General features: G+C 43.5%; 1 protein-coding gene across 1 annotated transcript in view; it reads left to right on the top strand.

The window, feature by feature from the left end:
• Positions 1 to 163: 163 nt before the first annotated feature.
• The window catches only part of LOC110529362 (XK-related protein 5), a 21,920-nt gene continuing 9,895 nt past the window's right edge, over positions 164 to 12,188 (top strand). The window contains exons 1-4 of the mRNA XM_021611502.2: positions 164 to 599; positions 5,443 to 5,626; positions 6,210 to 6,394; positions 11,931 to 12,143. Of these exons, the coding sequence (XP_021467177.1) occupies positions 473 to 599; positions 5,443 to 5,626; positions 6,210 to 6,394; positions 11,931 to 12,143 (709 nt within the window). The 5' untranslated portion in view covers positions 164 to 472. The remainder of the gene's footprint in view (positions 600 to 5,442; positions 5,627 to 6,209; positions 6,395 to 11,930; positions 12,144 to 12,188) is intronic.

Raw genomic sequence — 12,188 nt, 5'->3', positions numbered from 1 at the left:
ATGGGCCTCTATACGCCTATGTAGATATTCCATTAAAAATCAGCTGTTTCCAGCTACGATAGTCATTTACAACCTTAACAATGTCGACACTGTATTTCTGATCAATTTGATGTTATTTTAACGGACAATTTTTATAGCTTTTCTTTCAAAAACAAGGACATTAATAAGTGACCCCAAACTTTTGAATGGTAGTGTACATTTTTGTGATACTGAGGATTGTAAACCAGGATAGCCACTTTATGATCGAAGAAGAGGTGGCGAAAAAGTGTCAGGTGATGTGTCACGGTCAATGTGACCATCGGGAGTTCGTACAGTACTTACTGTACTGTCTCTTTAAAAACCGCACGGCGACGTCAGATATCTTTTGACAGGAGCCAGCCAGCAAAACGAGGATGTAACGGATCCACGGAGGGAGAAGGATGACAATAATAATGTCCCCGGTTGGTTCTCGCGGCGCCCACGTCTCCGTATCATGATAAACGCTGGGCCCGTTGACCGTGTGATGCCCTCCGCGGCTCGGAGCGGGTGTTGGATCGCATGGTGCCAAGCTATCCTTTTCGGTGTGTCGGGGCTGGTGATACTGGCCGAAAGAACCTCGCGTAAGTGGACACCTAATACTAGCCACTTTAACTTTTGTTATATTCTGCAAATTAACATTCACAGCACGCTCAAACAAACCTTGGACGCTTTAGTGACCTTCACTGAGTTCTATGCATTGGTAGAGCGCTTGGTTTGTCCACAAAATGTACCATTGTGGGCTTCACGGAATGCGTATTTAACTACAGTCTATCGTGCGTTTATTCCAGTACAGTTCAGCATCACTAGTTAGCCAAGTAGCCACACTAGCTAGTTAAGTAGAAGTACATGATGTGAATGTGGCGTGACCCGGTAACCTTGCTTTGCATTGATTCATTGTGGTCTTTAAACCGTTAGATACCGGGACCCAGTTCCTTGCATGAAAATTAAGCAGTGATTAGGACAGCCTCGGGAGACCTTCAAATAACATTTCTGGGGTAGAGCAAATTTATATAAACATATTATAAAATGTGTGGTTTGCATCACTTAGGGCATTAAGTCAAGTGTCAAGGGACTCTACTTTGCAAATGTACTCCGGTGTCTCTGGACATCTTTGAGTATTCTGCATGGACTGAATTTCAGAAACTCACCTCTGGCAATGTACGAGATTAGTTTGGAGGAGCAGAACTTCCGTTTTTACAGGTTGGTGATGTCCACCATGTTCAGCGCCAATGTCCGGTAGTGTAGAGCATACTAATTACCAAGAGTTATAATTTTTCGTAGCTGTATATTTACCACCACAAACCAATGCTGGCACTAAGACCGTACTCAACCAGCCGTATAAGGCCGTAAGAAAAAACGAAAATGCACATCCAGAGGCGGCATTCCTAGTGGCCGGTGATTTTAATGCAGGGAAACTGTGCAACTAGATGCAAAACAACTCTAGATCGCCTTTACACCACACACAGAAACACATTCAAAGCTCTCGCCTTCCATTTGAGAAATCAGACCATAACTCTATCCTCCTGATTCCTGCTTAGAAGTAAAAACTCAACAGGAAGTACCAGTGATGTGCTTAATACAGTTGTGGTCTGATGAAGCGGATGCTAAGCTACAGGACTGTTTCTCTAGCACAGACTGGAATATGTTCTGTGGTTCCTCTGATGGCGTTGAGGAGTTTACCACATCAGTCACTGACTTCATTACTAAGTGCATCGACAGCGTTTTCCCCACAGTAACTGTATGTACGTATCCCAACCAGAAGCCGTGGATTACAGGCAACATCCACACTGAGCTAAAGGATAGAATTGCCACTTGCAAGGAGCGGGACTTTAACCCGGACGCTTACAAGAAATCCCGCTATGACTTCCGAGCCATCAAACAGTCAACTTCAATGCAGGACTAAGATCGAATCTTACTACGCCATACTGCCCTTTCCCACCTAAACAACACCTATGTGAGAATGCTGTTAATCGACTACAGCTCATCATTCAACACCAAAGTTCCCTCTAAGCTCATCACTAAGCTCAGGACCCTGAGACGGAACACCTCCCTCTACAAATGGATCCTGGACTTCCTGAAAGGCCGTCCCCAGGTGGTGAGGGTAGGCAACAACACATCTGCCGTGCTGACACTCAACACGGGGGCCCCTCAGGGGTGCGTGCTTAGTCCCCTCCTGTACTCCATGTTCACCTACGACTGCATGGCCGCGCATGACTCCAACACCATCATTAAGTTTGCTGACAACATAATGGTGGTTGGCCTGATCACCGATGACAATGAGACAGCCTATAGGGAGGAGGTCAGTGTCATGGCATTGTGGTGTCGTGGACTACAGGAAACAGAGGGCCGAGCACGCCCCCCGTCCACATCGACGGATCTGTAGTGGAGCGGGTCTAGCGCATCAAGGAAGCTAAGGAATACTCATGGTCCACACACGCCGACACAGTCGGAGGATGAAAACATTTGGCATGGATCTTCAAATCCTCAAAAAGTTGTACAGCTGCACCATTGAGATGCATCTTGACTGGCTGCATCACCACTTAGTATGGCAACTGCTTGGTATCCAATCGCAAGGCGCTAGAGACGGTAGTGCGCACGGCCCAGTACATCACTGGGGCCAAGCTCCCTGCCATCCAGGACCTCTATACCAGGCGGAGTCAGAGGACTATTTAACTACAGTGTCTGTGTTGACCCTTTTTGTACTAATTCTTTTGACTTATCATATAGGCTGCTGCTACTGTTTATCTATCCTGTTGCATGGTCACTTTATCCTTACCTGTACGTACAGTACCAGTCTAAAGTTTGGACACACCTACTCATTCCAGGGTTTTTCTTTATTTTTACTATTTTCTACGTTGTAGAATAATAGTGAAGACATCGACGCTATGAAATAACACATATGGAATCATGTGGTAGTCAGAAAAGTGATAAACAAATAAAAATATATTTGAGATTCTTCAAAGTAGCCACCCTTTGCCTTGATGACAGCTTGGCACAATTGTCATTCTCTCAACCAGCTTCACGAGGTAGTCACCTGGAATGCATTTCAATTAACAGGTGTGCCATGTTAAAAGTTAATTTGTGGAATTTCTTTCCTTCTTAATGCATTTGAGCCAATCAGTTGTGTTGTGACAAAGTAGGGTTGGCATACAGAAGATGGTCCATATTATGACAAGACCAGCTCAAATTAGCAAAGTGAAATGACAGTCCATCATTACTTTAGGACATGAAGGTCACTCAATGTGGAAAAAGTGCAGTCACAAAACCCATCAAGTGCTATGATGAAACTGGCTCTCAAGAGGACTGCCACAGGAAAGGAAGACCCAGAGTTATCTATGCTGCATTGGATAAGTTCATTAGTTAACTGCACCTCGGATCGCAGCCTAAATAAATGCTTCAGAATTCAACTAACACACGTCAACATCAACTGTTCAGAGGAGACTGTGTGAATCAGGCCTTCATGGTCAAACTTCTGCAAAGAAACCACTACTAAAGGACACCAATAAGAAGAGACTTGCTTGGGCCAAGAAACACGAGTAATGGACATTAGACTGGTGGAAATCTGTCATTTTGGTCTGATGAGTCCAAATTTGAGATTTTTCGTTCCAACCTCCGTGTCTTTGTGAAACAGGTGAACGGATGATCTCTGCATGTGTGGTTCCCACTGTGAAGCATGGAGGAGGAGGTGTGATGTTGTGGGGGTACTTTGCTGGTGGCACTGTCAGTGATTTATTTCGAATTCAAGGCACACTTAACCAGCATGGCTATTATAGCATTCTGCAGCGATACGCCATCCCATCTGGTTTGCACGGGACTATATATATATATTTTTTTTACCGGGGTGCTGCATCAGATGGCCTGGCCTCCACAATCACCCGACCTCAACTCAATGGAGATGGTTTGGGATGAGTTGGACCATAGAGTGAAGGAAAAGCAGCCAACAAGTGCTCAGCATATGTGGGAACTCCTTCAAGACTATTTGAAACGCATTCCTTGAGAGAATGCCAAGAGTGTGCAAAGCTGTCATCAAGGCAAAGGGTGGCTACTTTGAAGAATCTCAAATATATTTGATTTGTTTATCACTTTTTTGATTACCACACGATTCCACATGTTATTTCATAGTTTTGATGCAATGTAGAAAATAGTAAAAAAGAACCTTGACTGTACATAACCACCTCAATTACCTCAACCCTTGCACATCGACTCTGTACTGGTACCCCTTGTATATAGCCAAGTTATCGTTACTCGTGTATTTATTCGTTGTTTTATTATGTTTCTTTTGTTTACATTTTTTTCTGTCTGCTTTGATGGGAAGGGCCCATAAGTTAGCAACTACACTTGTTGTTTACGAAGCATGTGAGAAATATAAATGGATTTGTAATTACAAAGATCGCTAAAAGTGTTTAAAGGATCTCTTCATGAAGACTGTGGTTTCCTTTTATGTATTGATGGTGACATGTAGGGTTGTAGGTTGGGCTAGCCTTTCTACAGAGTGTGCCTTCTCAGAATGTACGATAGCTACATGCACTGAATTGGGGTGATGTCAATCCATGGTCATCCTTGACAGCTTTTGACTGAGGTTTCGCAAACCCAATTTAGCTACTATCACTAACAGTCCTATCTTGTTTCTATTGCTGGCTACATCCACTCAACTTGCATGCTGCAAATCATACCAATAATAAGAAATGCTTTTGGTGATGTTTGATTTTGTATGTCGGTCGAAGGGCACACGAGCAGGTGAGGTCCCTTCCGGGTCGTTCTTCTGGAAACAGATGCTGTGCATCCTTGTTTGCGCATGTGAGAAGCCCTGAGTAAGCAGATCAATGACAAGAGCTCCAGCAAAGGTGACTGACTGCGCGCGAAGTGACTTTGGCCTTGGCACGGATGACTTTCAACCGGATAAAAATACTGCTGTGCCTGAGGCGCTCTCTAGGTCCCCACCAACGGAGACAGCCAGTCCGGAGGGATGTGACAGAAATAATCAATATCTAGCCAACGAGCACTTCTCTCCTCCAGCCAAGTTTGTGGTTAAGAGGCAAACACTTTAAAATGGCAATTCATTCATTAATGAGCATCAATGAATTTGATATGGCTTTTACATGTCCGTTTTTATGAAGCCAGGCGTCAGGGGATTGTTTCCAAATATACCATTCATCCACCCATCCACACTCTCTCTCACTAACTGATTCATGTAGATTACCTTTTGTCCAATGGAATGTGTCACCATTCACTCCCACCATAGACTGTACAGACTGTAACCAAAAGAAAACATTGTTGTGATCAGAATGTAATCTAAAATATTTTGTATGTAGGTAGGTAAATAGATCTTAGTACTTCAATGCAATGACACACTATTATAGTGTTACAAATGTATCTATTTCTTCCCTGTGTGTGTGTGTGTGTGTGTGTGTGTGTGTTCTATAGTGATCTACTGCATAGGATTCTACCTATGGAATGAGGAAACGCAGTGGGCGGGGTTGACCCTCGCCCTCCTGTTGCCAGGGATACTGGTCCAGGTGTTGAGTCTCAGGTGGTACCATGATGATGGGGAAGACCACTATTGGTTCCTGACCCTCACACACGTGTTGCAACTGGGCATCTTCCAACGGTGAGCCCACCTGAACAATGGCCTCACCTGGGCGTGTTCAATAGGCACAAAAACAGAAATGTGGAGGTACTATCTGAACTTGTCCAATTAGAAGTGCTTGCTTTTGTTTTCTGTGACAAAATATTTTTTAATGTTTTATTGCCACTGTGCCTTAATGAACATCACCCTGACTCTGACAACAAGGCAATGTGGTTCAGAATTAGAATTTGAAGTTGCTTTCAGCTCAGAGTAATTCAGAGTAAACTTAATTTAGAAACCTGCCATTGATTGTCTTAGTTGGATGAATAAGATCTCTTATCCTATTTGTCCTCTAGTACTATACCGGAAGTGATGTGTATTAGAGGTTACCGAGAGGTTTCCATCATTAAACCTGGAATCTTAAAATCTTCTGTGTATCTAATCTGGATTAGATACACAGAAAATTCAACATTATATCCAAATTGCAGAATTCCTTACATAATCCCACCAACACACAGTACATCGCATCATCCACCGCCATACATAACCCACTGCTCTCTAGCACTGGCCCTATCTCACCAGCTCTGTCTCAGAGCTGTTGGTCTTTGTCTCCACCTTCTGGCAGGTTGTGGGACTGCATGGTGTCTGTATGGGACATGCAGGGCACTGCGGGGGAGCTGGGGGCGGCTGTGATGCAGCAGGCTGATGTGTCCGCTCTCCGCCTGTTGGAGGCCCTGGTCCTCACCCTACCGCAGACCCTGCTGCAGACCTACGTCCTGGCCGTCACTGACGTGGAACTCGACTCCCCGGGTAAGACACCACTGTACCCAATTAATTACAAAGAAACAAACGTATAACATAAATCAAATGTTATTAATTACTACACTGAACACAAATATAAAAGCAAAGATTTTACTGATTTACAGTTCATATAAGGAAATCAGCCAGTTGAAATAAATTCATTAGGCCCTAATCTATGGATTTCACATCACTGGGAATACAGATATGTATCTGTTGGTCACCGATACCTTAAAAAAAGGTAGGTGCTTGGGTCAGAAAACCAGTCAGTATCTGGTGCGACCAACATTTGCCTCATGCAACGCAACACATCTCCTTCGCATTGAGTTGATCAGGCTGTTGATTGTGGCCTGTGGAATGTTGTCCCAATGGCTCTACGAAGTTGCTGGATATTGTCGGGAACTGGAACACGCTGTCGATCCAAAACATGCTCAATGGGTGACATCTGGTAAGTATGCAGGCCATGGAAGAACTGGGACATTTTCAGCTTCAAGGAATTGTTTACAGATCCTTGCGACATGAGGCAGTGCATTATCATGCTGAAACATGAAATGATGGCGGCAGATGAATGGCACGACAATGGGCCTCAGGATCTCGTCACGGTATCTCTGTGCATTCAAACTGCAATCAATAAAATACAATTGTGTTTGTTGTCTGTAGTTTATGCCTGCCCATAACATAACACCACCACCACCATGGGGCACTCTGTTCACAACGTTGACATCAGCAAACTGCTCGCCAACACGACACCATACATGTCTGCCATCTGCCCGGTACAGTTGAAACCGGGATTCATCCGTGAAGAACTTCTCCAGTGGCCATTCAAGGTGACCCACTGAAGTCAGTTATGACGCCAAACTTGCAGTCAGATCAAGACCCTTGTGAGGACGACGAGCATGCAGATGAGCTTCCCTGAGACGGTTTCTGACAGTTTGTGCAGAAATTCTTCTGTTGTGCAAACCCACAGTTTCATCAGCTGTCCAGGTGGCTGGTCAGATAATCCAGCAGGTGAAGAAGCCGGATGTGGAGGTCCTGGGCTGGCGTGGCTACACGTGGTCTCTCAAACGACATTGGAGGTGGCTTATGGTAGAGAAATTAACATTAACTTCTCTGGCAACAGCTCTGGTGGACATTCCTGCAGTCAGCATGCCTGTTGCACGCACCCTCAACTTAAGATATCTGTGGCATTGTGTTGTGTGACACAACTGAACATTTTAGTGGCCTTTTTATTGATGTCCCTAGCACAAGGTGCACCTGTGTAATGGTCATGTTTTTAATCAGCTTCTTGATATGCCACACCTTCATCAGGTGGATGGATAATCTTGTCAAAAGAAATGCTCACTAACAGGGATGTAAACAAACATATATTTTTAAATACGATTTTTGTACGTATGGAAAGTTTCTGGGATCTTTTATTTCAGCTCATAAAACATGGGACCAACACTTTACATGTTGCGTTTGTACATGTTTGTTCAATATATGTAATAATAAAAATTTTACCATCTCTTAGTGGGCCCGAATTCATGAAGTGTGCTGATCTAGGACCAAGTTTAAACTGACCCTAGATCACCACTCCTGCACTGAGATGCTTGATACATAAGGCTCCTGGCCTCCCATCTGGTGTGTTTTAAGCATCTCAGAATAGAGGTGCTGATTAGGATCAGTTTAGCCTTTTAGATCACATTAGTTAGGTTTCCATCCAATTGGCGACAGATTTTCATGCGGATATCCACATAAAAACAAGATGCTTATTTCCCCACTAGATATGTGTTTTCATGAAGTTGACTTGTTGCATATAAAAGGCTGTGCGTGATGACGTAGTGCACATAACTTTGCACATAACCTTTTGCGGTTTAATTTTCATGTACAGAAAAAAACAAGTGAAATGGGTTTCCATCGCATTTTCAACTCTACTGATGGTTTTCTCACAAAAAAAAAACAGAGTGTGTCCACTCTGGTTATGACAGACATGCTCTAGCATCTGCACTCTGTTGGCTAGAGCACATGTATTGCCTACATGATGAGATTATTACGGACTAAAATAATACTTTTTATTTGTCAAACTGGCAGCCAGGCATTGATGATCATGTCCCACAATCAGACCCTCAATATTTATTTGGAAAGGAGCATCAAGCTCATCACCTTGCACTTTCACCACCCTGTGAAGGTCATCAACTTATTTAATCTGTAGCCTAATCAATCAATAAATCAATCAAATGTATTTATAGAGCCCTTTTTACAACAACAGTTGTCAGAAAGTGCTTATACAGAAACTGAGCCTAGAAACCCCAGAGCAAGTAATACGAATGTAGAAGCACGGTGGCTAGGAAAAACTCCTTAGAAAGGCAGGAACCTAGGAAGAAACCTAGAGAGGAACCAGGCTCTGAGGGGTGGCCAGTCCTCTTCTGGTTGTGCCGGGTAGAGATTATAAGAGTACATGGTCATTAAGTCCAGATTGTTCTTCAGACGTTCATAGAAGACCAGCAGGGTCAAATAATAATCAGTGTTTGTAGAGGGTGCAACAGGTCAGTACCTCGGGACTTAATGTCAGTTGGCTTTTCATAGCCGAGCAATTCGAGGTTGAGACAGCATGTGACCAGGTCAGGGTTCCATAGCCGCAGGCAGAACAGCAGAAACTGGGTCAGCAGCACAACCAGGTGGACTGGGGACGGGGACAGCCAGGAGTCGTCAGGCCAGGTAGTCCTGAGGCATGGTCCTAGAGCTCAGGTCCTCCGGGAGGGGAGAGAGATGGGATAATTAGAGGCAGTATATCTAAGATCACACAGGACACCATATAAGACAGGAGAATTACTCCAGATATAGCAGACTTGCCCTAGCCCCCGGCACATAGAATATTGCAGCATAGATACAGGAGACTGAGTCGCAGTGGGAGGGCCACGCATGTCATCGCGTAACTCCTAAGTTTACTTCAATATGATGGTTATATCAGTATTTGCGCATAAAAGCCTTTCTACAGATATTTCTCTCATAATTAATTTTACAGACACAAAGATCCCACCTTGTCTAGCGTATTTTGTTTTGTCGACATTTTGAAAGTTTACTCTCAGGCCTGTAATGTAATTATTTTTTCGACATGTACTTTACTCGCATAAAAAGATTGTCTAGAAACCTGGCTACAGAATAACATTGCACAGACAGTGGACAAGCTGATCCTAGGGTTAGATTGGGAATAATAAAAAAATCTGTCTAACACCCAACCAATTGTGAAGATGTACAATTGTATCTTATACTGCCTTATTCTGAATTCATGACACTTCCCTATAACCTTTTCCCTGCATATGTATGACATAGGGCGGTCCAACGATAACAACATGTAATCAAGTTAATCACAGGATTTGCTGTGATTTAATTACGATGAATGGAAAATTCAGAATTTTTCAAAAATGTAATATTTGTTATACAAAAAGCATTACAACAATATTGAAGTCTTGATTTTTGTCCAAAGTAACAATTAGGTAATTTGATATGGCACACTTTCTTTAGCCTCACTAGCTAGGTTTCGATCCAATTGGCGACAGATTTTCATGTGAATATTCTAGAATCTGCATTAAGAAAATATGCACATTTTCCCACCAGTGGTATGTTTTCACCAAACAGACTTATTGCAGATAAGTCCGTGCGTGATGACGTAGAGCACACAAAATGTACTTTTTCGTTAAAATGTTCATGTACTGAATACATCAGAATAAGACCTTCAATATTTATTGGAAAGGACCATCAAACTCATCACTGTGCGCTTTCATCACCCTCATCATAACTTATTTCATCTTTAGCCCGTAGCCTAATAAACTTCATGGTTTCCTGCGTAGTGTAGTAAATTCTATGGATGGTCTTAAACTGCAGTAGTTGATGTCTGAGATGATATGAACATGACTGGGCATTCAAGCATATCTGTATCCATTCATCATGCCCAATAGCTTCTACCAGGTCTTCCTCCCATTTGTTTTTCAAAAATTAATTACCTTGGTGTACATATTATACATGATATTATCCAAGAATCGAATCAATGGTTCACCCGGTATACCCTGATGAGGACAGCTTGTCTGAGCTTCTAGAGTGTGTGGCTCTCCTTTTATTTTTTTAAGTGTTCCACTCTAGCCAACACCTCGCCTGACTAGGTGTGCGTTTCTTTCGCCTCAATAATTGAAATTACCATCATTCCAGACTATAGCTTTAAGGACCAACTTTGGGAAACTCTGAGTTACACTACTAGCTCAGCACTGTGAATAAACACTAGTTAGATTTTTTTTATGATAAGTTAAACAGCTGTTACCTTGCCAGCTACATCAGCCAACTAAAGAGTAGCCAGTTTCTGCTCTGCTTGCTTTTACAACTCGGAGAAAGAATGGTGCCAGGTTCCCTCCAGGTGTGACGCTTGGCATTCTGTCCAAAGGTTCATCAAACCAGAGAATCTTGTTTTTCATGGTGCATGCAGGCTGTCATGTGCCTTTTACTAAGGAGTGACTTCTGCCTGCCCACTACCATAAATGCCTAATTGGTGGAGTGCTGCAGAGATGATTGTCCTTCTGGAAGGTTCTCCCGTCTACATAGAGGAACTGTAGAGCTATGTCAGTGACCATCAGGTTCTTGGACACTGCCCTGGCTAAGGCCCTTCTCCCCCGATGGTTCAGTTTGGCCGGGCAGCCAGCTCTAGGAAGAGTCTTGATGGTTCCAAATATCTTCCATTTAAGAATGATGGAGGTCACTGTGTTCTTGGGGACTTTTAATGCCACAGACATATTTTGGTGTCCTCCCCCAGATCTGTACCTCGACCTCATGGCTTGGTTTTTGCTCTGACGTCCACTCTCAATTTGGGACCTTTTAATAGACAGGTGTGTGCCTTTCCAAATCATGTCCAATCAATTGAATTTACAACAGATGGACTCCAATCAAGTTGTAGAAATATCTCAAGGATGGAAACAGGATGCACCTGAGCTCAATTTTGAGTCTCATAGCAAAGGGGCTGTAAACTTATGTAAATAAGGTATTTTTATTTTTAATAAATTTACAAATATTTCTAAAGACCTGTTTCACTTTGTCAATATGGGATATTGTGTGTAGATTGCTGAGGAATTACTTTTATTTAATCCATTTTTGAATAAGGCTGTAACGTAACAAAATGTGGAATAAGTCAAGGGGTATGAATACTTTCCGAAGGCTCTGTATGTAATTTCGTTACCGAAATATACAGTCATATTATTTAGAATTTTCATTGAAATCATGTGCTGTCCATCGGTTCAAACGGTGCTGTCCATCGGTTCAAACGGTGCTGTCCATCGGATCATGCCAGCTCATCTGGGACTATAAAAGTCTATAATCAGGATGGGAACCTTTTTGAGAAGCAAAGTGGTAGCCGGATAGTCGGCCACTTAAAATAGGAAGGAAAGAAAATCCCAAAGAAGCAAACTTGTAATTGGTCATTTTTGTAATGGAAAAACCTGGTCTATGAAAAAGATCTGATCATTTCTCACTCCCCCCCATACTTCCTTCTCATCCTCACCCTCTCCCCATTCATCTGCCTCCACAGTGGCGGCATGCGCCGGCCTGTGCCTGCTGTCGCTGTCGTGGGCGCTGGTGCTCTTCAGCCGGGCGTGCTGCCTGATCCGCCCGGGGCACCTGGCCATGCCCCCGGCCGCCCTGCTGTGCCAGCTGCTGTGGAGGGCGGGCATGCTGGGTGCCCGGGTGGCAAGCCTCATGTCTTTCGCCCGCTACTTCCACTGGTGGACCTGCGGAGTGGCAGGTGAGAGAGGGAGGGAGGGAAGCAAATGCAACAACTGGAGAAACT

Source organism: Oncorhynchus mykiss, chromosome 8 (genome assembly GCF_013265735.2).
Source record: "Oncorhynchus mykiss isolate Arlee chromosome 8, USDA_OmykA_1.1, whole genome shotgun sequence".
Lineage (NCBI taxonomy): Eukaryota > Metazoa > Chordata > Actinopteri > Salmoniformes > Salmonidae > Oncorhynchus > Oncorhynchus mykiss.
This window is presented reverse-complemented; position numbering and strand designations above follow the sequence as displayed.